The sequence below is a fragment of the Haemaphysalis longicornis genome, unplaced genomic scaffold (assembly GCF_048455015.1).
Source record: "Haemaphysalis longicornis isolate Haplotype H1 unplaced genomic scaffold, Haemaphysalis longicornis Haplotype H1 scaffold_15, whole genome shotgun sequence".
NCBI classification, from domain to species: domain Eukaryota; kingdom Metazoa; phylum Arthropoda; class Arachnida; order Ixodida; family Ixodidae; genus Haemaphysalis; species Haemaphysalis longicornis.
The window spans coordinates 348,264-374,758 of NW_027526257.1; the positions used below are offsets into that span (position 1 = coordinate 348,264).

The 26,495-nt window shown below is 46.8% G+C and overlaps 2 protein-coding genes across 2 annotated transcripts in view; both read left to right on the forward strand.

The window, feature by feature from the left end:
* On the forward strand, positions 1-20,689 carry LOC144165819 (uncharacterized). Its single transcript, XM_077695598.1, has 2 exons — positions 1-1,282; positions 20,615-20,689. The coding sequence occupies exons 1-2, from the start codon at positions 236-238 to the stop codon at positions 20,687-20,689; spliced, it is 1,122 nt and encodes a 373-aa protein (XP_077551724.1). The 5' UTR covers positions 1-235.
* Positions 18,564-26,495, forward strand: part of LOC144165727 (sulfotransferase ssu-1-like) — a 23,550-nt gene continuing 15,618 nt past the window's right edge. The window contains exons 1-2 of the mRNA XM_077695523.1: positions 18,564-18,703; positions 23,660-23,748. Of these exons, the coding sequence (XP_077551649.1) occupies positions 23,710-23,748 (39 nt within the window). The 5' untranslated portion in view covers positions 18,564-18,703; positions 23,660-23,709. The remainder of the gene's footprint in view (positions 18,704-23,659; positions 23,749-26,495) is intronic.

Genomic DNA, 26,495 nt, shown 5'->3' on the forward strand with positions numbered 1-26,495 from the left:
CATCTGAATGAACTTTTAATTTGTGACATCCCAGCCGAGGCGACGACGACGACGAACGAGCGCTACCGGGAACGCATCATCATCAGTGTTTTGCTCTGGCAGCTCGAGTGCTTCGCGGTCAAGAGCGTTCTTCTCCGCTGCTTCTTCTATTAGCGTTTTAGTAAAGCTCACCAACACCCCCAACGCGTATTTGCTGTACGCGACACTGGTGGAGGTTGCGGGGTACGACTACCCCATGCAGAGGACCCCTTCGGCCAGCCCGGAACGGCCTCACCCTGTCCACACACCTGTCCATCGGGCTAGTCGTCGCAAACGCGGACTGTCTCCAGAGTGCGGTTACCTTGACTTCACTGCACCTAGACGTCAAGCGCCAGCACCCCAAGTAATGACGCAACCACTTCCCTGCCAGGTAACTCTCCAACAGCCACGTACGCCGGCCATTTTTCACGGTGAGGTGTTTGAGGACGTCGAGGATTGGCTGGAGCAGTTTGAGCGGGTCGCATCGTTCAACCAGTGGGACGCTCGTCAAAAGCTGCGTGAGGTGTATTACTCGCTAGAACATGGTGCAAGGACGTGGTTCGAGAACCGCGAAGCGAGGTTATCTACTTGGGAGGAATTTCGCCAGGAGCTGCTGGAGTCATTCGCCAGCAGCGACCGCCGTGACCACGCTCAGCGCCTTTTGGAGTCTCGCATCCAAAAACCGAACGAGACGGTGGCGATGTTTGCAGAGGACATGGCACGCCTCTTCCGTAGAGCCGACCCTGAAATGTCAGAGCCGAAGAAACTACGGCATCTAATGCATGGCGTGAAGGAACAACTGTTCGCCGGCCTCGTACGAAATCCACCCAGCACAGTGAAGGATTTCATTAAGGAGGCCACAGCCATCGAGCATGCCCTGCGGGACAGATGCCGGCAATATGACCGGGTTACCGGCGGTTCTCCAAGCGCTACTGCTGCAGCGACGGCATCCAGTGACAGGTCCCTGCGTGAGCTCGTGCGATCGATAGTTAGAGAGGAACTACAGCTGCACGGGATAGGCTCTTCACAGCCTTCGCATGCTTCTGTCGCCGACATCGTGCGTCAGGAGATCCGGGAAGCCTTGGCCATTCCGGAGAGCCAGCCGCAGCAGCTCCAACCAAGCTATGTGTCGGTTGTCCGTCGTCACCCACCTGTACCGCCTATTCCAGCACCTCAACGGGCTTCCCAGACCGATTCCTGGCATCAGGGAGTGCACACCAACCCGCATCCCAGGCCTCGAATGGAAACTTCAGCTGGACGACAGGTACGGAAGTCCGACGTCTGGCGCACAAATGACAACCGGCCGCTGTGTTTTCACTGTGGCGAAGCAGGCCATATCTACCGCCGCTGTCCGTACCGCGAAATTGGGCTTTCCGGATTCGCTCCCACGGCTCCACGCCCCTGCTTTGGACAAAGACCCCCTGCTATCGAGGAATACCTTGCTGCGAGACGAGACCTTTCGCCGAACCGTCGACCACGTTCACCGTCCCCAGCGAACGACGTCTCCCCTAACCGTCGAAACTTCGGCGGGATACTGCGAGGCAGATCCCCAAGCCCTAGGCGGGGAAACTAAAAGCAGCAACCTCTGGAGGCAGGGTTGCTCGTAGCCTAATTACGCAAGACCTTCAAAACCCCTCGACGTCTCCGACGGAAAAGGATACCACAAGAATGTCTTTCGCCGAAGCTGGAAGCGCCGACCTCGTAATTTGTATAGATGGACATGAAGTGGTTTCTCTTATTGACACCGGTGCAGACTACTCTATAATTAGTCAGACCCTCGCCGATCGGTTAAAAAAAGTGAAGATGCCGTGGTGTGGACTTCAGATTCGATCTGCTGGAGGCCATTTAATGAGTCCAATAGGGAAGTGCACCGCCAGAATCGCCATTGGTAACGCTGATTTTGTCGGCAGTTTCGTGGTCCTCGCGAAGACCTTTATGAATTTAAAGTGCTCCCTTTCGGCTTGTGTTCGGCACCAGCAACATTCCAACGAATGATGGACACTGTTCTTTCCGGTCTCAAGTGGCAGACGTGTCTAGTATACCTTGACGACGTTATCGTCTTCTCGTCAACCTTTGCAGAGCACTTGAAAAGACTATCCTGTGTACTTCGCGCCGTGAGAGCGGCTGGTCTCACACTTAAAGCGGAAAAGTGTCATTTCGGGTACCAAGAACTACGCTTCTTGGGCCACGTTGTCAGCCACGCCGGCATCAAGCCCGATCCTGACAAAGTATCCGCTGTGTCCAACTTCCCGACGCCTGCCGACAAAAAGGCCGTACGGCGATTCTTAGGCCTATGCTCCTATTACAGGCGCTTCATCCCAAACTTTTCCCACATCGCGGCTCCGCTAACAAACCTCACCCGCAATGACGTCGCCTTCGTTTGGACCACTGAGCAGCAGGCTGCTTTTGAGAACCTGCGGCGTCGCTTACAAGTGCCGCCTGTGCTCGCCCATTTCGATGAAGATGCGGCCACCACAATCCATACAGACGCCAGCAATGTTGGCCTTGGGGCAGTGCTGCTTCAGTGGCAAGACGGCGTGGAGAGAGTTGTCGCTTACGCAAGCCGAACACTGTCCCGCGCGGAGTCTAACTATTCAGCTACAGAGAAGGAATGCCTGGCTGTTGTGTGGGCGGTCTTGAAATTCCGGCCGTACCTCTACGGTCGCCCATTTCGAGTTGTTAGCGACCACCACTCCCTTTGTTGGTTGGCCAGTTTGAAAAACCCTACGGGTCGCCTCGCCCGCTGGAGCCTTCGACTTCAGGAATTTGATATGACGGTTGTCTTTAAGTCAGGGAAACAACATTCTGACGCCGACTGCCTGTCTCGAGCTCCAGTCGACTGCCCTGTACCGGAAGATGATGACGACGTGGCGTTTCTTGGTGCCATCGACGCCACAACTCTGTCCGATCAGCAAAGGGAAGACGTTGAGTTGCAGCCACTTCTAGATTTTCTGGAAGGACGAACTGCGCACAAGCCAAGGCTGTTCATACGTGGACTCCAGTCGTTTTCTTTAAGAAACAACATCCTCTACAAGCGAAACTTCGCCCCGAATGGAAGAGACTTCCTTCTCGTTATTTCCGCGAGCCTTAGACAAGAAATACTACAGGCCTGCCACGACGACCCAACCGCTGGTCACTTAGGTTATGCACGTACGATGTCCCGAATTAAACAGAGCTACTACTGGCCCAAGCTTCCTTCGACAGTGAAGCAATACATCCGTACCTGCCGTGACTGTCAGCGTCGTAAAACACCGCCGGGACGCCCAGCCGGTTTACTTCAACCTGTCCAAATACCGGAAACCCCGTTTCAACAAATCGGCATGGACTTCTTAGGCCCCTTTCCTACGTCTCATGCCGGCAACAAGTGGATACTTGTCGCCACCGACTACCTTACACGATACGCCGAAACGAAAGCCCTCCAGCGTTGCACAGCTCTCGACGTGGCCCACTTTTTCATCGAAAACATTGTTTTGCGCCATGGAGCTCCCGAAATTGTGATTACAGACAGGGGTACCGCATTCAACGCAGATTTGGTGCGCGCCGTCATGAACCTCACAGGTACTTCCCACCGAAAATCGACAGCTTACCATCCGCAGACAAACGGACTGACAGAAAGGTTAAACAAAACACTTGCAGACATGCTGAGCATGTACGTCGACGAGCAACACAAGAGTTGGGACCAAGTTCTACCATACGTGACTTTTGCCTACAATACCGCCAGGCAAGAAACCACGCGCATGACGCCATTCGCTCTTGTGTACGGTCGGGAGGCAACCACAATGTTAGATGCCATGCTCCCTCACGACGGTGGGGGTGACGACACGACTGCGCAGGAGTTCGCCCAGCGCGCGGAAGAGGCGCGTCAGCTCGCAAGACATCGAATCAGGCAACAACAGCTGCATGATGCTACTACTTACAATGCTCGCCACAGGCACGCCGCTTTCCAGCCTGGTGACAACGTGTGGGTATGGAGCCCTATCAGACGAAGAGGCCTATGCGAGAAGCTCATGAAGCGCTACTTCGGGCCCTACAGAGTACTACAGCAACTAAGCGACGTCACGTATGCAGTTACTCCGGTGGACAGCGTTTCTACAATGCGCCGTCGTTGTCGGCCCGAGGTCGTCCACATAGTCCGCATGAAACCATTCTTCGCGAGGACGTGACGGGTCGCAAATGAAGTTCCGCTCCTTTCTGCCTTAGCATCGGGACGATGCTTCCTTTGGAGGGGAGGTAAACTGTCACGTACCCACAAGCATCTGAATGAACTTTTAATTTGTGACATCCCAGCCGAGGCGACGACGACGACGAACGAGCGCTACCGGGAACGCATCATCATCAGTGTTTTGCTCTGGCAGCTCGAGTGCTTCGCGGTCAAGAGCGTTCTTCTCCGCTGCTTCTTCTATTAGCGTTTTAGTAAAGCTCACCAACACCCCCAACGCGTATTTGCTGTACGCGACAATATTGAGAAAACTAAGGGGTTTTGGCACTGGGCCACGGGCACGAACGGCCGACCTTGGAAATATAAGGTATATAATGTATATCCAGTTTACCCTTTTATTTAGTTTTACAATTCCAAGCAGCTTAGGTGACAATTTGTTGTTTTGCGCTCGTGCAGTAAGCCTCCCCAAGTTTCAACAATATCTCACGTCTAGCAATTGCATTTCCTAGACGGAAAACCGTTCGCAGATGCGTAGTCATGCTGCTGGCCGCTGTGCTTGTTCGCCCAGCGCAAACAAGTGTTTCCCGCACCCTAGTTTGACGCTGTAGGGTGAAAATATCAGTTGATTATATTTTCTTAGTGCCTATATTGACTTCGCTAACTCTTATCCCGCCTTCAAGATTCCTTATATTTTCCTACTGGCCTACCAGTCATCAAAGCGCCGCATGTGCGCTTGTGCAGCGCTTGAGTGAAGCGACCTTGACTTGGAGGTAGATACTGTGTACAAACTAACCAAGCAAAGAAAGGCACATTCTTCCATTGAAAAACGTGTCCTGGCTTCTTTTCAACTGAGCGAATGAATTAAGACGACCCGTCGGCGGCCGGCGGACGGAGGACAGCATTTTCGCATTAATTTTTCTACTAAATAAAATAGCGTAAACGCACCCACAGTGGTGGCAACATAGCCTTGGGACTGCGGGCTACAGTTTGCGATAGTAATACCGCAATGTTTACGTATCACTTCAGTGTCCCTTTAAATAGCCATAGCCGCTCGAAACTCTTGAACCGCTGGCGCTTGTCATACATCTCCCCGTTGTTTAGTGCAAAGAAAACTGCAGGTATATTTGAGGCAAAATAATATGCAACTAACCGGCAGCACCCGCGTTAGTTTAGTTCAGAACGCTCCTTGGGTTGGCTTTTATAATAGCAAGCGAAAACAAATGGCAGTGCAATGGCGGCACGTTCCGGGGTAAAAGCAAGCACAAAAAGAACTTAACTTCGCTGGCGCCGTTTCACGCAGCGGTGGGCGAGCACTGCGGAGGCGAGAAATTTAAATTGCCTTTGCTGGTAGCAGTGAGCGGATATCGGCGGTATTCCATTATGGCGAATCACTGCTTCGCGCCACCGCCAGCTTTCATGTTGAGTGGAACGGCTTTAGTTTTATTTGCTAATTGTTCCATTTTCTTTAAAAATGGTAGTTTGTTTTTCCAGTCAATTGCCTTGTCTGCTTTTATTAGGGACGCTGTGAAGCGTTTATTGTGACTTAATTTCAATTTTGGATCACAATTTTTTTATGTTATGTGGTTAAAAACGGGTCACGCGGTTCGTCTAAGATGCATTTCCCTACTCTGGAAGAAGCGCCTGTTATCTGGCCATCCTATAGGGTTGAGGAGGGAGGAGGAGCGTGAGGACGAAGTTTTAGTGAATGTAGGTACCAACATCACTGACGGAGAAACGAGTCAGCCAATAAAGCTTCGTATGCAAAGTTATGAGAACTGCTCCTTGGCGCACAACGCGATAAACAATTTCCACCTGCCTGTAAACTCGGACGGCTAGTAGACTTCGCAGTCAGGTATGGAGAACGGGGAATGGTGTCGCTTAACTATGCATCGCTTCCCAGCTTTAAAGTAGGTTGCCTTATTTAAAAAGTCGGAATTCCGTCGCTCTTATGTCAAATGCAATTTATTGTGTCACAAATGAATCAGAGAAGCTTCGGCTGAAGTGCGGGATGGCGTTAGGCCTAAACCGTTCGGTAGCCGTAGCGGTTATGTCTTCTGCCATGGTGTTGCAGGCCTCCTCCTCTGTAGAAAACAGTTGTGCATAATTTTACAGGCCCTCGAATCTATGCACCAGTACGTCGTAATTACGCACACCTGGTGTTGGACCTCTCCTCGACAAAATCTTGCTGTCGTGTTTGAATTGCGTGAAGTGGTGACCAGTATAACGGCGCATTAAAGTCTCGGTTCCCACCCAGACAACAAAACTTGCTTATGTTGACCCTGGTTTCATTTTTTCTCTTCCCTTGCTAAGCAGACCGGTTTGCAAGCCACGACGAAACGATGGTGAAAATTTCTTCAACTGCCGTTGTTCGCCACTCTATAATTAAGCAGGGTTACTTCCACAAGCAGCTAAGCAGTCATCCTACGAATCGAGCAGAGAGGGCACCCGATTTTTTCGCAGCATTTCCGACTTTGTTCTTCCCCTAGACAACAAAGCTTCGATATGGGGACCCCGTAGCTTGAACCTTGAAGCAAAATTTCTATTGTAGCATTCTCGAAAAAAAAAAAAATTAGATTTTCTGAATGGCGCGACGTATTCTTCGGGGGGAACATAATTCACTGCAGAGAACAGAGAACAGAGAACAAACGTCACGCAAAGCAATAAATGGTCAAGGTGATGCCAACAGCTTTATCTGGACTCTTCTAAAGAATTACATAAAGCCTGAATACCCACAAATACTACAGGTCAAGAAGGGAAGATCAAGCAAGTTCTTTCAGTAACGTTGTAAAACGGAGTTTTGGGAAAACATAGCGCTATTTTAAAGTTGATGTTGGAAACGTGTTGATCGGCTCTTCGCACAAGGCAGAAGTAAAACATCGAACACCACGATTGTTTACGCGAACAATCCGAAGAACTGATGAAAGAAATTACTCGGAGAAAAGGCGTACAATTATGGCCGTCCCCATGCGAAATTTAGCACCGATGTTTAGATGTTGCGACTGTTTAGGTGAACCTCTGTAGTTCGGCGCTGTATGTTGAAGTGTTGCTTCCACAAACATCTAACATTCATTTTTCAAGTGAGCCGACAGCTCCCCGGAGTTTTGCGCCGTATTCCTCACTAGGTTCCTTGTCCAGACAACAAAGCCTGGGTACGTTGACCCCTGTTTCATTCCTTCGCTTTCCTGCTAGGCAGAATTGTTTTCCACCCGCAAAGAAACGCGGGTGAAATTTCTCGAAGTTATGTAGGGCGCCGCTGTGTAGATAAGCACTGTTATTTTCACAAGCAGCTAAGCAGCCGTGATAGCCGAGATCCGACAGCGGATAACGGCACCACAGCCCCTCTTGGGGATTCATCACTGACCTGCCATCGCGGCCGCTTTCACTCTAACTGGAACTTCTTTAGTTTTTTATTCAGAACTGCCAACAGAGACTGCTTTAAAAAAGTTGTCAAGGTCCTTTGAAAACCAAAAACACAGCTTTAGCATGTAGAAAAGAAATAATCAAAACAAGCACTAACAGGCAACCCATGTTTAAACAAAGGAGATATAAGCTGTGACGTGGCCTGATATAAAACCAGCTTAAGTGAGTAGCATGACGCTAGAATTTAGCAGTTGTAATTACAAAAACGATGGTCTTTCTCTGGCCTCTTTGTTAATTCGGGAACAATTTTACGCGAAAGTATGGCGTACCTGCGTATTAAATGATTCAGTCGGAAATGTTACGGGCGTGATCACTGGTGGGTTTGAGACCCAGTGGGAATCAATGGGTAAGTGATTGGTAAGGGAAGAAAGAGCGTGGGGGAAGTAGAGACGTAAGACGACCACCGACGACTTCCGAGCTCTTGTTATTCAGAAAATGTTCCGCCTTCTGTGATCACTGTCCGATTTTGTTTAAATGTACTCTTTTATTGGTGGCTATTCTTATTTTCCTTTGTTGCCTATGTATGCCTTACATTTATGTATCCATAGCACCCCCGAGAAGGGCGTGCTTTGTTGGTGAGCACTTGAAATGAATAAATAAACGAGTAAATACCTACACTGAGCGCATGCGCAATGTTTCTCTTAAGCTTATATAGGCGCTTCAAAATAACAACTACAGCCTTGATTCAAAGCTAAAAGTCGCATTCTTTTCGCAGCAATCCAGCATTGGTGGTCAGTGTTTCGTCAATATATCCGTTAGACGCGCGTCGGCAGCTTCCAAGTGCACAGAATTTCAGGAGGCCCCCTGGTCGTTGTGGCTCGTTCGCCGTCGCGCTCTCCAGCCACCGCCGCGATCAGGCAGCGAAGCGAAGTAACGAATCTGAAAAGAGATGGTTCGAAAAAACGGGCCATCTCCGCTAACGTGAAACCTAGGGAGGAGCAAGGCATGCAGTGTTATTATAAATGTATTCAAAAATTGTTTCTTTCTTTCCACGCGGCAAGCACTGATTGGGCGCAGGGAAAGCGCCGGTTGGAGAAGCAAACGCGAACTCGCTTAATCTGTGGCGCCCTCTCTTGCTTGAAATCGGATTTATTGATGTGTACGCCCCATCTCCGGGAAGGCATCTAAGCGAGCGAAGTACAGTGCCCACAGCTCGCATTAGGGCCGCGTCCTCGATGATCAACCAAAGCGTGCCACCAGGTTAGTATGCCTTTTCTTGGCTCCACCGACCACCCCACCTGATGAGGCCTAGCATCGAAAGCCGGTGGATACTTAAGTGTAACAAAAGCTGTAACCTGTCTACAAACAGCTTCTGCTTGTGCTTGATGATTGCTAAAGGAGACATGGAGCGTTTCACAAATTTTTAAATCGTTTTAGGGTATTGTAAGCCGTTTTTATCAGTGCACAGTCTTCTTTTAGTAGGCGTTAAGTTCTATCGCGAGGCGTTGGAAAAAGAGTATCCCGATTTTTAGCTCTGTGAGTACAGGAGACGACGACAAAGGGAGGCCGACAGCTCAAGCCCACAAGGTGCCTCACTCCTAAAAAGAGCGGTTTATTAAGTGCAGAGCACTTTAGGGGCCCGCTTTGTCCTCGTACCTTGTACGCTGTCACGCTGTCTAGCCACCGCCGCAACCACCTGGCGTAGCGACGTAACGAACCCGAACAGAACCCCACAGTGTTGCGGCGTAAGCAATCACTTTATATAGCCAAAACCATTCGAAACTCCTGAACCGCAGGCACTTGTCATACATCGGCCCATTATTTAGCGCAAAGGAAACCGCGGTTGCATTTAAAGCAAAACCTGTGTAATTCACCGGCCGCCCCCGCTTTCATTTAGTCAGGAACGCTCGTTTAGTTGATTTCTCTGATATTAAGCGAAAAGAGTGCCCGCGGAAGACACGCGTTCAAAACTACGCCGTAAGGCCCCTGCACGTGGGAGATCAAAGCACGCACAAAAATAACACATGTCCTCATGGCGCTGTTTCAGGAAGAGGGTGAGCTAGCACTGCCAAGGAGAGAAATTTTAATTCCGTTCGACAAGTGTCTGTTCATATGGTTATTCGAGGGGTGAGACAGTGAGGGGAAGGGCTTGAGCGGTGATTGCAATGAGCGGATAACAGTGCCACAACGGCAATGGCAGATATCTCCCTGCTGAGCCTTCCGAAAGCTTTCACGTTGACTGGAACTGCTTTATTATTTACAGTCATAACCATTCGGAACTTTTGAACCACTGGCCCTGGTCATACATCTTCGTATTATTTAATGCAAAGAAAACTGCACGTACATTTGAGGCAAAATTCGCGTAATTAACCGGCCGCCCCCGTAATCATTGACTTAGTGACGATCGTTGGTTTGGTTTTTACGATTCTAAGATTAAAAAAGTGGCTACAGAAGACGCGCATTTAAAACTCCGCATTAGGTCTCAGGGACGGGCGAGATGAAAGTAAGCACAACAAGAAGAGAGCTCCCGCTCGTGCTGTTTCAGGCAGAGAGTGCGCTTGTACTGCGAAGGCGGGAAATGTGAATTCCGTATTACAAACCTCTGTTTATATCATCAACAGAGGAGTGAGACTGCGAGGGGAGAGCGTGAGCGGAGGAAGCAATGAGCGGATAACGGATCCCACACCCTCTCTGGTGAATATATGCTCTGAACCTCCTATATATCACGTTGAGTCGAACTGCTTTAATTCTTTTGGAGAAGCGGCGATGGAGAAATAAAGTAGCAAGGAGAGTCGGTGCGTGCCATTTCTGGGGCCGTAAAAAAACATTTTTACCAGAACGAGAGAAAATGAACTCTTAAGTAAAAAAGGGCGAGCTCAACGGTATGCACTTGTTTGACCAAAATTCAGTTTAAATAAAGTCTCCATTGTAATGAAACACTTAATCAAGGCTCACTATTTCTAAATTATTGAATATTATGAAGCTGTAAAAGGCAACTGCGTCTTATTGCTGTTAGAACCCTGAGGACATGTTTACTGACTGTAATAAAACTCCCGCAGTGAACACAATAGGTCTAGTATTGTAGATGCCGTTTAGTAATTCTGCGACGCCACGCATAAACCATCCGTCTGTATATTGACTGATATAAAACTTAAGAACAACAAAAATTCCCTCATCGCCTGATCACGGGATCGGGCTGTTCATCTAAGCGGCCCACAGGGTGAATTAATGCGATTATTTTAGCGTGACACGACTCGTTTCTCTATTTTTTAGACATAATCTGCTTATAAACTACGAAAGCGACGAGCGACCACATGTCAAAAAGCAGAGGATGCAACAAATGGGGGGAATCTCCTTTGAAACACGCGGGCGTTGATACCTCAGTACGTCGCTTCGGCGGAGATATACACTATTTTAGCCACTCCCGATCTTGACTTGCACCTGAGGATGGATTTCAACCATTCGAGCATAGCAGAGGAATTATTATACCATTCGGCGCTTCCTTGGGAAAAACTGTTTAAGCTAGATTCGGCGGAAAAAAATCCTGCTCGGTGCGAATCAAAATACCGCAATTGTAACAGAAACCCGGCACACCATTTCTGTGGTATATAACGGCACTGTGTTATATAACAGAGGTGAGTTATATAACGGCAAAACCGGTAGCACCTATACGGACTTGGTGATCGTATTGTAGAGGTCTGTCCGTATGGGCGCAAAGGTTAATTGGGTGTATTCGACTAGGCTCTCTACTTCACTCTTCGCCACACTTACGACAATCGGTTCCTGGCTTCGCCCGCAACCTCCTAAATATGCTATTGGTCCGTCTGAAGGTTAGGGTGCACTTAAGCTGTTGTGCGTGTTAACAGCGCAGCTGTTGTCAGTGGCAATAAGATCGCCGTTGCCGAACAAAATACAAAGAAAATGACGAGCGCTCCTAGGCCCGTGCCTAGCAGAGACCGCCGAGCATCCTCGTCAAGCCCAGTGCTACCAGCAACCGACAAACTGGCAAATAACCCAGAGGAGCGAGAAAATGGGGAGCGCTCGTGAGCGCCTCCCTCGCGGCGGCCGCCGAGTCCCCGGCTCCAGCACTGGCTTTAGCAAAATAAGGCCACCACTGTCGTCCAGCGCTACCCCGCATGTAAACACAACTCTTGCGCGAAGGCTAAAGATGAAAGGACACCCTGCTTGGAAAAGGTCACCGCACCACGGAATTGTCTAGAAGCCATTATTAATAAGTGGAGATATGGCTACGAGTGTGTCAATCCTTCCCGAGACGACTTGCAGATCCCGCCACCATGTTCCCAAGTCGATAAAGAAGAGATGGTGGAAGTCTACTATGCTGATAACTTTGCATCCACCACTCGCCGAGAAGCGGACGACGTCCTCTTCGGTGTATATGTTGAAGATTACCAGCAGCGCAGCTATTCAAATGAACAATGATACTGACACTTAAATCTCTGTCGGCAACGCTCAACTACAACAGCTCCGCCATTCAAAACTTTCGCGTGAGTGCAAGCGTCCATAAATTTTTTTTCGCATTTTTTCTGACAGAATTTGCGCGAGGTTGCACAATTGGGCTCAAGAATTGTTCACTTGGAAGGTGTCAATATTATGTCTGGCGTTAAAAGAAGCCTTTCAGAGCCCCTGGGGTGCACATTCTAAGAGGACCAATTAGTATTCTCTATCAAAGTCCCGATTCACCTCTAATTTGAACAGAGTTTTTGCAATCACCTACATTACTTCAAAAGTAAGCAAATTACCAAAAAATATTTTTATGGTTCGAACCACCTGGGCTCAAAATAAACGAGGGCGAGAGTGTTCTGAAGTTGAGTCTGCTGTAATTTTAAATGTCTACCTGTTACAGTTAAACCTGGATGTAACAAACCTCTATGCAACGAATTCCTGGATTCAACGAAGTATTTAGATTCCCAATTTCCAGCTCCATCGAAACGCATGTGTTTGCGACCTCTCTGTAACGAAGGAGTTGCGGCGGTTAACCTGGATGTAGCGAAGTCACTAAGCTAATAAGTCATTGCTTTTTGCACAGTTACTGAAAAATAGGCCGGAGAAATGTACTAATATAGCGAATACTAGCACTGGGAACCGGAAGCTACGAAAATGTCTAAAATTCTCTAAAAACGAAATTCGTCATGATGATGATGATCAACGGAGCGGCTAACCTAAAGCATCCACATCTGGTTATGCTTCTGTAGCGTGACACCACACCATGTAAAAAAAGTAACCACTTTCGTTTCGTCAGATTTGAAAACTACCGTGGGTTTCAACGGGGGAGTGCGGGGTCTGTTCGAGGGTGAAGTTTTGTGGGGCGAGGCCTGCCTGTGGGCGTGTAGTCCCGTACCTCCGCTGATATCTGTGATATATGTTCATCGATGATGGTTTATAAAGCCAGAAAACAAAGTGTTATCTTTCCAAAACAGGCTGACAATTCTACATGCCGTCTCCGCCGGCGAGATAGAATGCCTCCGCCCGGTACACTAGTCAAGCTAGTTGGAACACTATGAATAATTCTGACGGCGGAAAAGAGCATTAAGTTCGTGAAAAGGCGCTCTTTTAGCACACGTTCGGTTCTTGAAGCGCGTTCAGGCACGGAAAAGTGTCAAAACCACAAGTTATACTTGCGTTACGTTCACAAATACGGGGGTACGACATAACCTTGCTACTTCGGAGTGCCACGTAGTGTCTAAGCTAGTGCGAAAGCAGCCGGAGCAACCCACGCAGCTTAACACCGTGAAATAGAGTTCATGCCCACTGATGTCTAGCATTCTGGCTTCGTTTCTGCTTCATTCTCGCGAGCTTAAAATGAAAACCTGGATGTAACAAAAACATCGACGTAATGCAAAATTCCGAACTTTTGTCAACTTCACTACATGCAGGTTTAACAGAATAATGTTTTAAAATAAGCCAATTTTGTTCAGCGTTTGTGCTAGCGCTTTTATTCCCCGTCATGATCATCTGGTCTTCTTCTAGTATCACTAGAAATACGCAGGAACAACGACGTCTAGTTTATTTTCAGCGTCTCGTTTTAATTTACTGCGCATCTGCACAAGGTAGCACAATTAATTTTTGAGTTACGAAAAACTTGTTAGAAGGAACTGGCGCAACCCAGACACAGAAAAACTATAGAGCTGACCAAGCCGCCATTCAGAAACCGCTTCAAGAATAAACCGGGCGCTGATCTCAACGGTGAATAATTCGTTTCATGCGAGAAAGCCGCCCCTTTCACTGTCCTTGGAGATATTTCCTGAAGTTCACCTTAGCAATAAATTTCATAAAAAGGCACTTTTAAGCTATCCTTGAAAAAACTATTTCTGGCGATCTGTCCTCCGACCAATCGCAGCTCCTCCAGGTCTACACGCGCACACTCTGACAAGTGCGTACTGTGACATTCGCTCGGAAGTAAAGCACCCGATGTGCTGCATGCGACGTGCCTAATCTCTCAAACCATTTGGCAGCACCATCTACGCGACGGTCAGTAACGGACGATAAACATACAGCAGCGAATTTTTGGGGTGGGTTCCGCGAACTTGCTATAAACGCAAAACGTTTATAAATAGTATACCTTCATATAATTGCTTTAAAGGCCTATAATATCGATCAGAAATGCAGACAATATCGTAAAATTCGTAAGCACCCCCCCCCCGCTCCGAAAAATTTGTTCAGATTTCGGAGGTGCAAGAAAAAGTTAAAAAGTTCCTGTGGTAGAGCGGATCCTAGGGAGTTTGAATACACACCAGGAGTATGAGTTAATGATGGTTAGTTACGAGAATTCAGGTGACCCATTAGAATGAAAGGTTCGGGAAGCTTATCTATCAGACCCTCGAAATGAGAGCTCGACAGCTGGAAATCAGAAGGTATGTTGCAGGGGATACCCTACTTAATGTACAAAAATACAGTTCGCGTTGCAACAACCTGAACGCCAGTGTTGGTACGTACATAACAGCATGTACAGGCCTGAAAAAATGAAATGCGAACACGAAAATATCAGCCAGGACAGGCAAAATCGAAAAATACTGTTCTCTGAGGCCATTAATGGCGCGCTATTGGTACATTTTGAATACCACATTTCCAAACTTCGTTTTTGTAACTTAGCCAGGTATGATTTTGATTTGCTTGGAAAGACATCGTGATATGTATGTGTTCTGGTTCAAATTTTTGTGTTCGCGTTTCATCTGTCCATCCCTGTGCATGCTGGTCTCTGGCATACTTGGGCGCTGGGCAGGCTAGCGGCACAGCTGTTCTACGTGCCTGTGGAGAGAGGGCAAGCTGCGCGGGACGCGAAAGAGACAGTTCATACAATAGATAAGCATATTTACAGCCGGGCTCTGACGCATTGGTCTTAAAGAAACTCCACAACACTACCGATAAACGCTGTTTCTGTTTCATTTGCGTAGCGGAGCACTGTGAAAGCTGCAGATATTGCCAGCACACAGAGGCACTGCGTCATTTGGTCCTAGCAGCAGATGCACCTTCCGTTTCGGCTTTGCTTTTGTGGTTTTTTTTTTTTTAAAGTGGCTATTGCATGAGTTCAATGCTTCCCGCCAAATAGCGACTACACTAAAGTAATGACGCAATTCCACAAACAGAGAATAATATTTTGAGCAAGTTTTAAAGTTATTTGCTGGGCATAGAGCAGACATATTTGGTAGGGATACTTCGCGAAGTCACTAGTACTGGATGTGCTGGTTGACTACGTTCTGCGAGCATTTAGGGTTTCGAAAAAAGTTGAAAAAAAATTGTCGCAGATTCCTTTTAAGTTTTCTCCTTCGGGCTGAGTATCGCCTTTGGTTTCTCGAAAGGGTTTTAGTTAGTGAATGGGCAATGCGCTTCAACGAATATCGATGCTCAGCGTAGCGGTTTTGCGGGTTTACGCCAGCGTTAAGGACACTTCGAAGTGCGTCGACTGGGCCCACAGTAATGGGTAAACTTTCGTGGGAATAAAACGAGTGCAACCTTTGCAACCAGGCGGTGATCGCCCTTCTGAAGCGCCACCCCCTTCATTCACCTTAGTGACACGACTTTCAAATTGTAGTCAAGTGTGTAGGTTTTGCTTTTAATATTGTTTTTCTGTCTTCTCTATTTCATTATGTGGATATTAGGCTTAGGACGAGGTATAATGCGTATCCCCCTAATTTATACCTGTCCTCATCGTGCGAACCTGGCACGTGTATTTTTAGTCGCATAGTTGCTGAAAGCGGCAGAAAAGTCAATCACTAGTTTTCCATTAGGGCAAAGGGTGACCCAATCAATCGCATCTGTCCTACTGCGAGCCTTATATGAACTTCGTTTCTTCTTTTGTAAGTATTTCATACAAATAGGGTACAAATAGGGAGGGGGCGGAAATATTTGCTGTGAGTTTGTAGACCCTAAAAGAACCCATATGCTTTTACTTAGAGGTGGTGGTTGATGCATTCACACAATTTATTGTTCCCAGACAGAACCGTTCCTTGTATACCAGACACCTGTGCTGTGCATCGTTGAAGATGCGACTGCATATATCTGGCGAGTTCAGTGTTACGCTGGAGTAGCATTGCGCATATCACCGCGTAGGTTATGAGGCGCAGTTATTAAGTTCAGTGTTCCCAGCTTAACAATATACAATGGGCGAATTACACTCCCTGCTTGTTGATATGTCATGAGTGCTTTAGGAATAGCGAGTTTATACGACGGAACGGCTAAGTCACCTGCCTGTCCACTGACGCTGAATGTAGAGGAAAAGGTTTGTTGTACCATGGTTCTCTCCGAAATACACCAGAAACAAAAGGTTTCCCCTGGGATATTTTCAAGACCCTATTTTTAGGAAGAGGCCTAAAGAGAACTAGTAATGCACATATACAGTCGCCAAAGTATCTCTCACGTTCAAACTTTTAGCGTAGCGACAACGTTAGCCTGGCCTTCTAAATAACGCTCCAGAATACGTCATTGCAAATAGATAAAAAAATGTGCCAAGCTGTTAGCATTACAAGGTGCACTATTTTAGTCCCAAAATCTCGCGGACAACACGTTTTAACGATTTTCACCTTACACAGTCTTGCCGCGTTATAACGAAGTCGTACCGGGACAAAAAATGAGTTTATTATACTCGATATTTGTCGTAATGGTAGAGGCGAAAATCCCCTCTAACAAAGCTAAAATCTTGCTCTCGCAAACATACTTCATACAAAAATGATTTTTTATGCTTCGAATTCATAAGGTGACACTTTCTTTTCTCGCTGCTGCATTTCAGTTTCAATGTACCAGAACATGAGTACGGGAAATTAAGCAGAACAAAGTTCACTTGACGAAACAAGCGTGCGTCGTTATTCATCTGATGAAGGATGAGAGCTTCGTCTGGTGGCTACTAACATCACTGTGCACTATGGAGTTTTCCGCAGTCTCTACGAAAAAAAGGGCCTTTCGGACGACACGGGTATTTTCACGTAGATTCTCACACTGCCCGTCAAATATTTCTTCGTTTTATCCGAAATCGCGCGCGGCTTTCCCTGTTACAGTTTCGTTATAAAAGAATAAGTGTGATTGAAATAAAGAGTGACCAGCCCAAGTTTGCATTTCGTTTGCTATAGCCGATAATTCACTATATCAGTCTTTTTTAATAGAGGTTTAACTGTACTTGGAGGCGGGTGTTCCGAATGGAGAAGTGCTGTTTTGGCGTTGCAAGCTGCGCTATAAGAAAGATAAAAAGTTTGAATCTACTTACCAGTGGAAGCTTATTTGAGCGAGATATTATTGTGAAATGGATAAATGGCGATATACTCCGTAATCCAATAAATACCGCCCTCCAATTTGTAAATTGGGTTTGTGTATATTTCAGGCCTGCCCCATTCTTATTTACGCCCACTTGTTGAAGCAATGATGTCACGGTGGTCTTTTTATGTGATCTACATCTTGCCGCCCGGTGAAGAAGAAAGCGAGGTCGGTTACGGCCAAGTGGTTCTTAGAATAGAAGGCACCCATATGAAATGTTGTGCCGGCGTCGGTTCCGTTTGTCAAAAAAATCATTCATCTTTATAGCCGGTGTTCAATGGCGTGGACTGCATGCAGGCAACCAAGTGTGCGCCGCCTTATCTGTGGCCAAGCGTCTGTTACGAACTATACCTCACCGAACGTGGAGTTCAATATGAGTGCGATCAATAACCTCCCTGTTGACGCCACTGTTAGAATCGGATTGGAACGGAACAGATGACGCACGCCGGGGTTATTTTTTTCTTTGGCGTGCGGGCGCAGTGGCCCAAGCGGTGCCGTGTCCGTGGCGCACCTGCCATGTCAGTGGCCCTTTCCAGTGTTGCCAGGCACAACATAACTGCTAAACTTTTCAACTAATACCACCTATAGACGGTGCTGTTGCCATACAACGCCAGACATGCGTTTGTAATGCGGGTATTAGAATGTGAAATACGATTTGGGAGTTGATGGTACCAAAAAGTGGCTTTTAGTATTCCAGGGTAGGGGACATAAATAGTCGTGCAGGGCGACGGATGTTTTTTATACGACCGACGGTCATTTCTTTCTTTTTTTTACGCAGCGCGCTCGGTGTTAGAAGGCGCCTTTGACCCGTAGAGTTTTTACGACACGTTCCTCCTGAGACAGCGAGCGCAAAAACGAGTCATAGGCCGGCTATTGCTGGTCACTGATAAAATTGCTGTTTTCAAGCCAAATGATAGCAACCCTGACAACGAACGAGATAATGCATACAAATATATATATGCAAGGGTAGCAAGAAGTGTCGTATCATTCGTGCGTGCATGAGCCCCGTCTATGTTCGAGCGATTCCGATAGCACTCCCCGTACACCGACAGCCCTCGCCGTCCCGCATGCTCGGGTTGCTGCAGTATCGTAGCTCCGGCAGCAGCCGGATGACACAGAAAGCTCCGGAAATGAAAAAAAAACTTTCTTTCGCTGGTGACCCCGTGCGTTTTTATCTTCTAGTTGTTGCGCGCTGCAAAAACACCTGTTGAGAGGATACCACATCCGGTGTGGACTCGCTTGACAGAGTGCTGGCATGAGTCACACCTACGCAGCCTAACTTCGGTGAAGTGTAGATCGGCGGAGCTAAGCCACCAGAAGCTGACTTCGGGTCAAGGCTGAAAACTGCGTTGGTCATTCCTTTCTTCGGATTTGTGTGACCAGGCCGTGGACTTCGCTTATTTGGTACGTTTCAGCATTTTTGAGGGCTAAATTTTATTGCGGTAGAGTAAGCGACCACCATTTTTAATGCTAATGAATTGCTGGTACACTAGTTGAATGGTACACTCAATGTATGTGGGCTTTTACGCGCCGAAATTGCAACTCAGCAAAAAGAAACACCGTACTTGACGGTAACCGATTAATCTAGAGCACCTGCATGGGGGGTTGTTTTGAGGCTTTGGTTTATCTCAAATTTTTCTTAGTGAGGTCCTTGTGTAGAGGTCATCTATATTATTGTGATTGTCTTAATTGTTGTCGGCTTAGAATCGCCAAAAACACCTCAATGCGGTCCTTCTTTAACGCTACGAACTGTGGCAGTGTGCTTCGTTAAGACGCGGTCTCTAATGTAACAACGTCATTGGTAATTAGGCGTTACAGTCTCAAAACTGGCGTACTATTGTAAACGAAGCGCTCAGGAAAACACAGAGCATTAGCGTACTGACCCATCCCTTATGCATGGAAGTTACAGTAGGATTGCTTCTCATGGGCCTTCTACTCTCAGTTAGCCAAAACAACAATCAGCGGAAGCCTAGCTTGAACAATGATATCAGTTGTTAAGTTGTTGCGCTAAAATGTAGCAAACCCGCGCAGCTGCACGCACGTAGACAATAATATATAAGTCGGAGTTAACAATAAAAGCTGCCCGTTTATAGTTAGCTATGGCGAGGAAGCTTGTGAAAATTTTTAAAAGGAAAGTCCTTCTTGGGCTACTGAAAGGCGAAAAATTCAGTCTGGCTGTCTAACTCTCGACTCAGATTTCCAGCCATAAGTTGAAACAATTAGAACCACAAACACTGCTGGCCTGAGTCACACATGTTCCTATCATTTGGCGCAACGCTAAACTCCGACACGATTGAGGCAAAAAGTAGGGGATTTACCGATGGTCCCCCCGTTGTTTCAGTTATAAATGTACATTGTTTTGATTTCGCGATAGCAGGTGAAAAATACCTCGTTAAGAACATCCAGAAAGGCTACAGCTTGTGCGCCAAGCACAAACAAGACCACAGCGTCAGCGCGGACTGATCCAAAACAACAGATAAACAAAGATGCGCTCTTTCCGGGAAGGTGATGCGCGAGCAGTGCGAACGCCAGAAAATTTATTTGAACTTAACAAATCTCCAGTCAGATCATCACGAGAGCGGTAAGTGGGGAGGGGAATGGGTGAAAGGGGGTTCGAAGATTGTAGAAAGGAAAATACGTAGCCCAGAGGGCACATGACTATCGTCTTGCGACATTTGTAGTGAAACAAGTAGCTACGCGGCCAAATATTCTATAATCGTTACATCACCAAATGTTCTGAAGCAATCCGCAAAGAGGTGATGTCGCGACTTGGCCGCCGCTGTAATCATTATAAACATAAAGAGCATAAGTGTGTGTGGTCTCACAGCATATGTAACGGGGTCTTCACAGTAGCAAGGCGACGTGCTACCACTGCACTGTAACAACAGCCATTTTTTGTCAGAAGTTCGTGCAACGAGCAGTACACCAAGCTTTCTCCCCGTCGTTGTTGATTTTTCTTTGGTCCGAATTCCCATGTCGGGGATTGGCCTGGAATCGGGAGCTTTGACAGGCTAATGTGCCAGATTCACAACACTACGAATTAGAAATGTGAAAGTTTAAAATGGTGCATGCCGCATGGCAGCTTAACCTGAAGGCACGTGAGTATACGTGCGCCTCAACCCCGCATATTCTTCCCTCTAGGCAAGTTGTGGTGAGTGGCAATCTGCTTGGTGATGCGACTCACGCCGAAAGACAAAGAAATGAAAAGAAAACAGGAAGCACGAATACGGTGCATGAAGAAGTAGTTAATATCTATCGCAAGGTAAGCAGGTCCTAATGCTCCGAATATTTTTTTTGTCCCAGGCCCTTGTGTAGCGGAGCATCAACTGGTTGTTGAAATGTGGTGATCAGAAGCGGTCGCGGCAGGCGCTGCTCCACTGCCGCTCATGAAGGAAGGCCTGTTGGACCCGATGCCAAGATGCTCACGCTATCCGCCACATAAAAACGTGAATTTGGAATAGCAAATACCCAGTGATTAATAAAAACGAGAATGCGAAGAAGCATTGAGACACCAGGTTACAAGCACGGTGCATTGATCAGCAGTAACGAGCTGGTATCCGTATGTCCGAGGGACATCATAAAGATTTGCTCTCCAACCATCTGCGTAGCGTGAATAGGGGCAACCTATTTTGTACTTATTTCACTGTGTATCCAATGTACCACAGTAACAAGCATCCCGGTACAATGCGGCAGTTCTGTCAATCCATCACGTGAGTGCCGCAGCAAAGCGCGTAGTCATGAAGGGAAGAGCAAGATCACGCGCAGGCGTACTGTGCTGTTCACGACAATGTGGGCCCATCATCTTGCAGCTTCGCTATGCCACCAGTCTACGGCGTTGCCTCTAGCGTATAGCTTCGGCACGCGAATAGCCAAATGCGAGCAGCGAATTTTTGTACTGTTCGGGTTTTTTTTTCTTTGTTCTGCAGAAGCACATAAAATTCCGGTCTGTGGGAGTTCCTTAACCACTGTCGGCGAAATAACTGTGCTGTTGCTCTGTTTGGGTGATGCGGGCATGTCCATTTGAAGTCGTTGAGGAAATTTCTCATTGTAGATTTACTGGGACCGCATTTAATTATGCAGCGGTTTCGACATGTATGCGGCCACAACAATGATTAATTCCGCAAGCTCTTTCACAGCCCTTGCTGTTTAATCAGCCAGAACAACCCGATCACTCTGAAGGTGTTCCTGAAAATGCAATCGCTGCGATAAAAAATATTACGTGCTCAACTATCATGACCATACGTTCTTAAAATGCCTGGATAGACTGCGATTACCCAAATTTTTCACGGAGTAAATTGAAGTATTTTTTAACTGTTTGCTTGCTATTAGCCTAAATGAACACGCGTGCATTTCTCGCCCTTCCGCTTGAAACAAAATGTGTTGATCGAAAGTTACACAGTCACCGGTGGCCGTGGCATAAACGCGTAAGGTGACGCTGACATGAGAACAAAGCCTGCAATAACTATCACTTCGCGTGCCAGCCGCCCATGAATTTTGTATCATTACACCCACTTTAACAATCGAAAGCCGGCCGTTAAGTTATGCACGCGATCTCTTTACCACGGCCATCGCCCTGAGAGGACTTCAGTTGGGCGTACTGCATACACTGTGATTTGTACCTCCACTCCCCCTGTATGTCAACGACATTATAAAAAGCGATGGGTTACAGGGATCTTGCAAGATGCTTGTGAAATGGAATTTTTAAGTGGCGTGCTTCTAGGGCGTAGGCTTACAAATAAGAGCATGTAAAACAGTTATAACACCTTCACCGAGACTCTCGCTCCTTTGTAAAGGCATGGAGCTGTCGTCGTAAAGGTCACGGGCCTACGCCAGTAGAACGTCTTACCAAAACTTACATGAGTGTTGCCGAACGCAAGTATTCCCAAAAAATCAATATGTCGAATAAACTCTATCGCAACCATAGCCATGCACAATACTCGATTCTAACGTCTTCATATTTGTGGCCTACTAGCTGCTAGTATGGTGTTCTCGAGTTTTTTGTGACCTCTAGTACAGTTTTAGATGCAAAGCATCTCTTGCTCGGGGCTGTGTCCTCCGTCCGTCCGTTGTCCGCACCTCTCCCCCTATACTATAAAAAAAGAAATAGCGGTGCCCGGTTTCGATCCCACGAATCTCTGGTTGCAACGGGAGGTACGCGGCGCTCTTCCCACAGGGCTACACAATCGAGACGGGAGCGAGTGCTATGAACGCGCCTTATGTCCTTGACTCATTCAAACTACGTCAAGAAGCTACTGATACAACGAAGGCACGCAAACTGAACGTCAACGGAAACGACGAACTGAAAACTTTAGAGGAGCATGTTGAATTTCCCGTGGGAAAGCTGTGGCGGGAAGCGCCACGCGCCTTGCAGCTCAACCAGAGAAGAGGATGAAGAGGGCGGGTAGGGTAGGAGCGTGAGCACGCAATAAAGAAAGTCCAGAACGAGGAGGTGTTCGATCAGGTAACGCCGGTATCGGTCTCTGCGCTCTCTCTACATTTCTCTACATTTCTCTGGCTCAACATGCGGGTTCACACTACGTTCCCATTTGTGCTCCGATATATGAAACAACATAGCGGCAACACAAAGGAACGTATACACGGAACCCCTATGATGCTTCGCATCCTCCTCATGGTTCCCCACGGGAAGATGGTGTAATTTTTTTAATTGTTGTTTTACTTCTTCAGGGCGAGAAATTTATTGCTGGTAACCTGCCATATGAAACCCCTTTTTTAGTCACCAAAGTTCCGCCGGGATATCTGTCGCCCCCCGCTGATGGGTACAGGTTGACATGTACCCGTCAAGGTCAGTTCTTTGATAAGACTCTGCTAGTTCCAGACGACAGCGTTGTCTTAATTTTGAGGCTGTCATTAGAAAGCTTGGAATGCAATGTGCAGCTCACGAGAAAGTTGGTCCGTATTCCCCGGAACACTTGGCGTATTCGAGGTTTTTATTTCTTCCGTTTTGTAGAGTCCATGGGGTAGAGTATGGTTTTGGAACGTCGTTCATGAGAACATTGAAATTTATTTAAACATGCCAATGTCGACTGCCTGGCCCGAGAGGCTTACCTTTTGTGAACATTACCTTGACTAGACATAATCGATATTCTTGAATGCAATTCTACAAACACATTGCGGGAAAACAACTTTTCTCCACTGATGTCTGCAGTTTCCACCAGACTCGGTGCACATTCGGTGTACTTATTTCTTCATATATCTAAATACTGGCGGCCTATGTGAGCCAAGGGTCTTTTGGACGCGCTTGATAGCCCTTCCATAGGAAAATTATTCTCTTTTATAAACTTTATGGGGCAGACAATATTTTCGCAACTTGCAAATTTTTGCGTGCCTACATTTTTTCAGATTTCAACTGGAGGCGAGAGTCATCTAGCTCGACATCTAAACAAAGAGAGATGCAGAAAGAAGAGGCCTCGGCTAAGGGCGACACAGGCGTAAGTATACTAGCCATTCACACCCAAGAAAAAACAGATTAGACCGAAAGGAGCTGAACATCACGCGTTTATTCGCATCAATCCTATAATACGCATGATTTTAACGATGGCTGCTTAGATTCACGTATGCGTGAGCGTGCTTGGGCGGGTTGGTGCTCGCATGTGTGTCTCCGTATGTCGGTTGAGTCTACGCGCCCACAATGTTCACCGCGTGAGGCGTGTAAGATTTCGCTTGCTGCTAGGCGTTTTGTGCCTGTCTAAAATGCACTCCAGCAGTGTACAAATTTGGCGTGTCGCAATGTTTTCTGCCTAAGTAGAGAAAAAACAAGGAGCAAGGTTTGATATGGACAACGACCAAAAACATTCACAACCTCCGAACAAATACTCCGAATAAGAGATAGGAAGTTCTCAGACTTCGTATCATTGCCAAGTTGCCTTCATGGCAACAACATGCTTTACTATATATTAAACACCTGTAATACGAACGGAAAACCAAACATTACCCGACATGTCTCCGATCGGTTCCCCAGAAATTCAAAGCATATATCAATGGCGTAAAAACACCCGCCAAAAACCCGCCACTGCCAACCTATTGCAGGCGATACTTGGCCTCACTGAAATCGAAAAATGCCATAATCCAAACGCAATGACCCCAAAACCGAAGGAAAAAAGTTCAGCGGAAATCAGCACGCTACAATTCAAACCGAACCGAGAAACCATGGATCTACCAAGACGAAACCCTTTCATTTCGCTAAGCGTCACCCGAACACAATACTTAGTTTACGTTATTGTAGACCGTTCATCTATGGATATCGGGATCGCTTACGTTCTTGAACAGTGTTTTCCTTCTCTTGCCCGGAGTGAACTTGTCCCGTAGTGTACTACGTCTGGAATGAATACTCAACACTGGATCACAGCCACGTCGTACAAAAAGTGATTGAAAATTTGCGCAGTAAAATAAACCCCTTTACATTGCTTTTTTACACTACGAAAAAGTGTTTATTTGGAAAGCACCGCAGCGATGCTGCGACAATCGAAAGTACAGGGAATAGAAGGGCCGTACCTGAGACTCCTGGGCGACATATATGAAGGATGTACGGGCAGGATAATCCTTCACAAGCCAAAGGACAAATTCCGCATCTGTACGACAGGTAAATACAATCTCTTCAAACAAAACTGTTCACAGCTTATCTGGAGGAGGTGTTCACGAAGCGGGACTGGGGCAACACTGGATTAGGTATAAACGAATAATGCTTGAGTATTGGGATATTCTCTTACGACCGTCTTGCAAGCGAGTCTGCAGAACACTGCCGAAAAGACTGCAGGAACTAATTACTGAAAGCAAGGTCGTGGTATTAAAAAAAAGATTGCGAAATAATCGAAAGTAATTTTGAATAATCATTCATACAGCACGCAGTCCATAATACAAGGAAACGCTGGAACTATGATTTTAACTAACACGGTCAGGCCCTCTGTGCTGATCTGAAACAGGAAAAGCAATCCGGCGCAGAATTCGCACGGGCTGGATTGCACTCGGGAAACTCTAAGACTATCAAAAGCACGCCACTTCTATCCCTGAAAAGCAGAATATACTGTCAATGCGCTCTGCCAGTGATGACATCGTGAGCGATAACTTGGCGTCTTACTAAAAAACTTGAAAGCAAACTGAGATCCGCTGCAAATGCCATGCTACAAATATAGATCGGAGTAACATTTACAGAGAGTAAACGAGCTACATGCATAAAATAATGAACTATACTAGAAGATATCCAACTTCCAATAAAAAAAAAAGAAATGGACGTTGGCTGGCCGTGTGGTTAAGCGAAATGACAATGATTGGAATACCAATGTGACAGAGTGTACACTGCGCGATGGGTCTAGAGGAAGGCAGAGGCCAATTGCTCGATGGAGAGAAGAAATAGGAAGTTTTGGAGTCAAACAATAAACCCAAGCGGCGCGGAACCGGAATGGTTGGACGTGGATGGAACAGGCATTCGTCCTGCAATGAATCTGCCTGACTGTTGATGATGATGACGACAGCGGTAGTAGATGATTATTACTGGCAAGCACACTTTGTCGAGAAGCTTAGCGAAATCGATTTGCCACTCTGAAAACCGTGCTCTCTTGAATTTGTTAAATAAATGCATATTTGTTGAAGTTAACACGTGTGGTCGTTAAAATAGCGTGCAAATAAGAAGTGATAGCTTCCCAAGCGATAACCACTCGTCAACAAATGTTTGTTGCCAAGATCTAGCAAGGCGTTTAAGGAAAACGACGCTACATTGAGTCATTTCTTAGCCATCCAAAGGGAGATGCGTACGTTGAGAATACAATGTTTACATCGGCCCTCGTAAAACTTTCTTCCAGTCGTTCATCTTTGTATAGCAGTAAAACAGGCTTTGTAAAGGCTCGCAGTATTTTGGTAACAGGAAATAGGACGTACTACAAGTTGTACGCCATTGAATATGAGCATAACTAGAAACAGAAAACCATATTGTCCAATGTATAGGTGATGATGGCGCTACTTTCGTTACCAGCAGATTGCGCAATTTGGGGAACAAACCTCGTTGTTGGAGAGAAAAAGTTGATAAGCGGTGGCGCGAAAATCATCCTTTAGGGAAGAGAAACCCCGAATCCCAGTATTAAACTGCTTCGCTGCACAATAAAACAAAGCAAAATGCAGATAGGGAAACCACGTTCTAGCAAATGCACCTGAGGAGATTGAAGCAACTACGGCAGAATCTACA

What these genes read in the sequence shown, in the direction of transcription:
- LOC144165819 (XM_077695598.1), top strand. Translation starts at nt 236, where the DNA reads ATGCAGAGGACCCCTTCGGCCAGCCCGGAACGGCCTCACCCTGTCCAC. An exon ending in AAACTTCAGCTGGACGACAG is followed by an intron (nt 1,283 to 20,614) that starts GTACGGAAGTCC and finishes GCCCTTGTGTAG; the next exon opens with CGGAGCATCAACTGGTTGTT.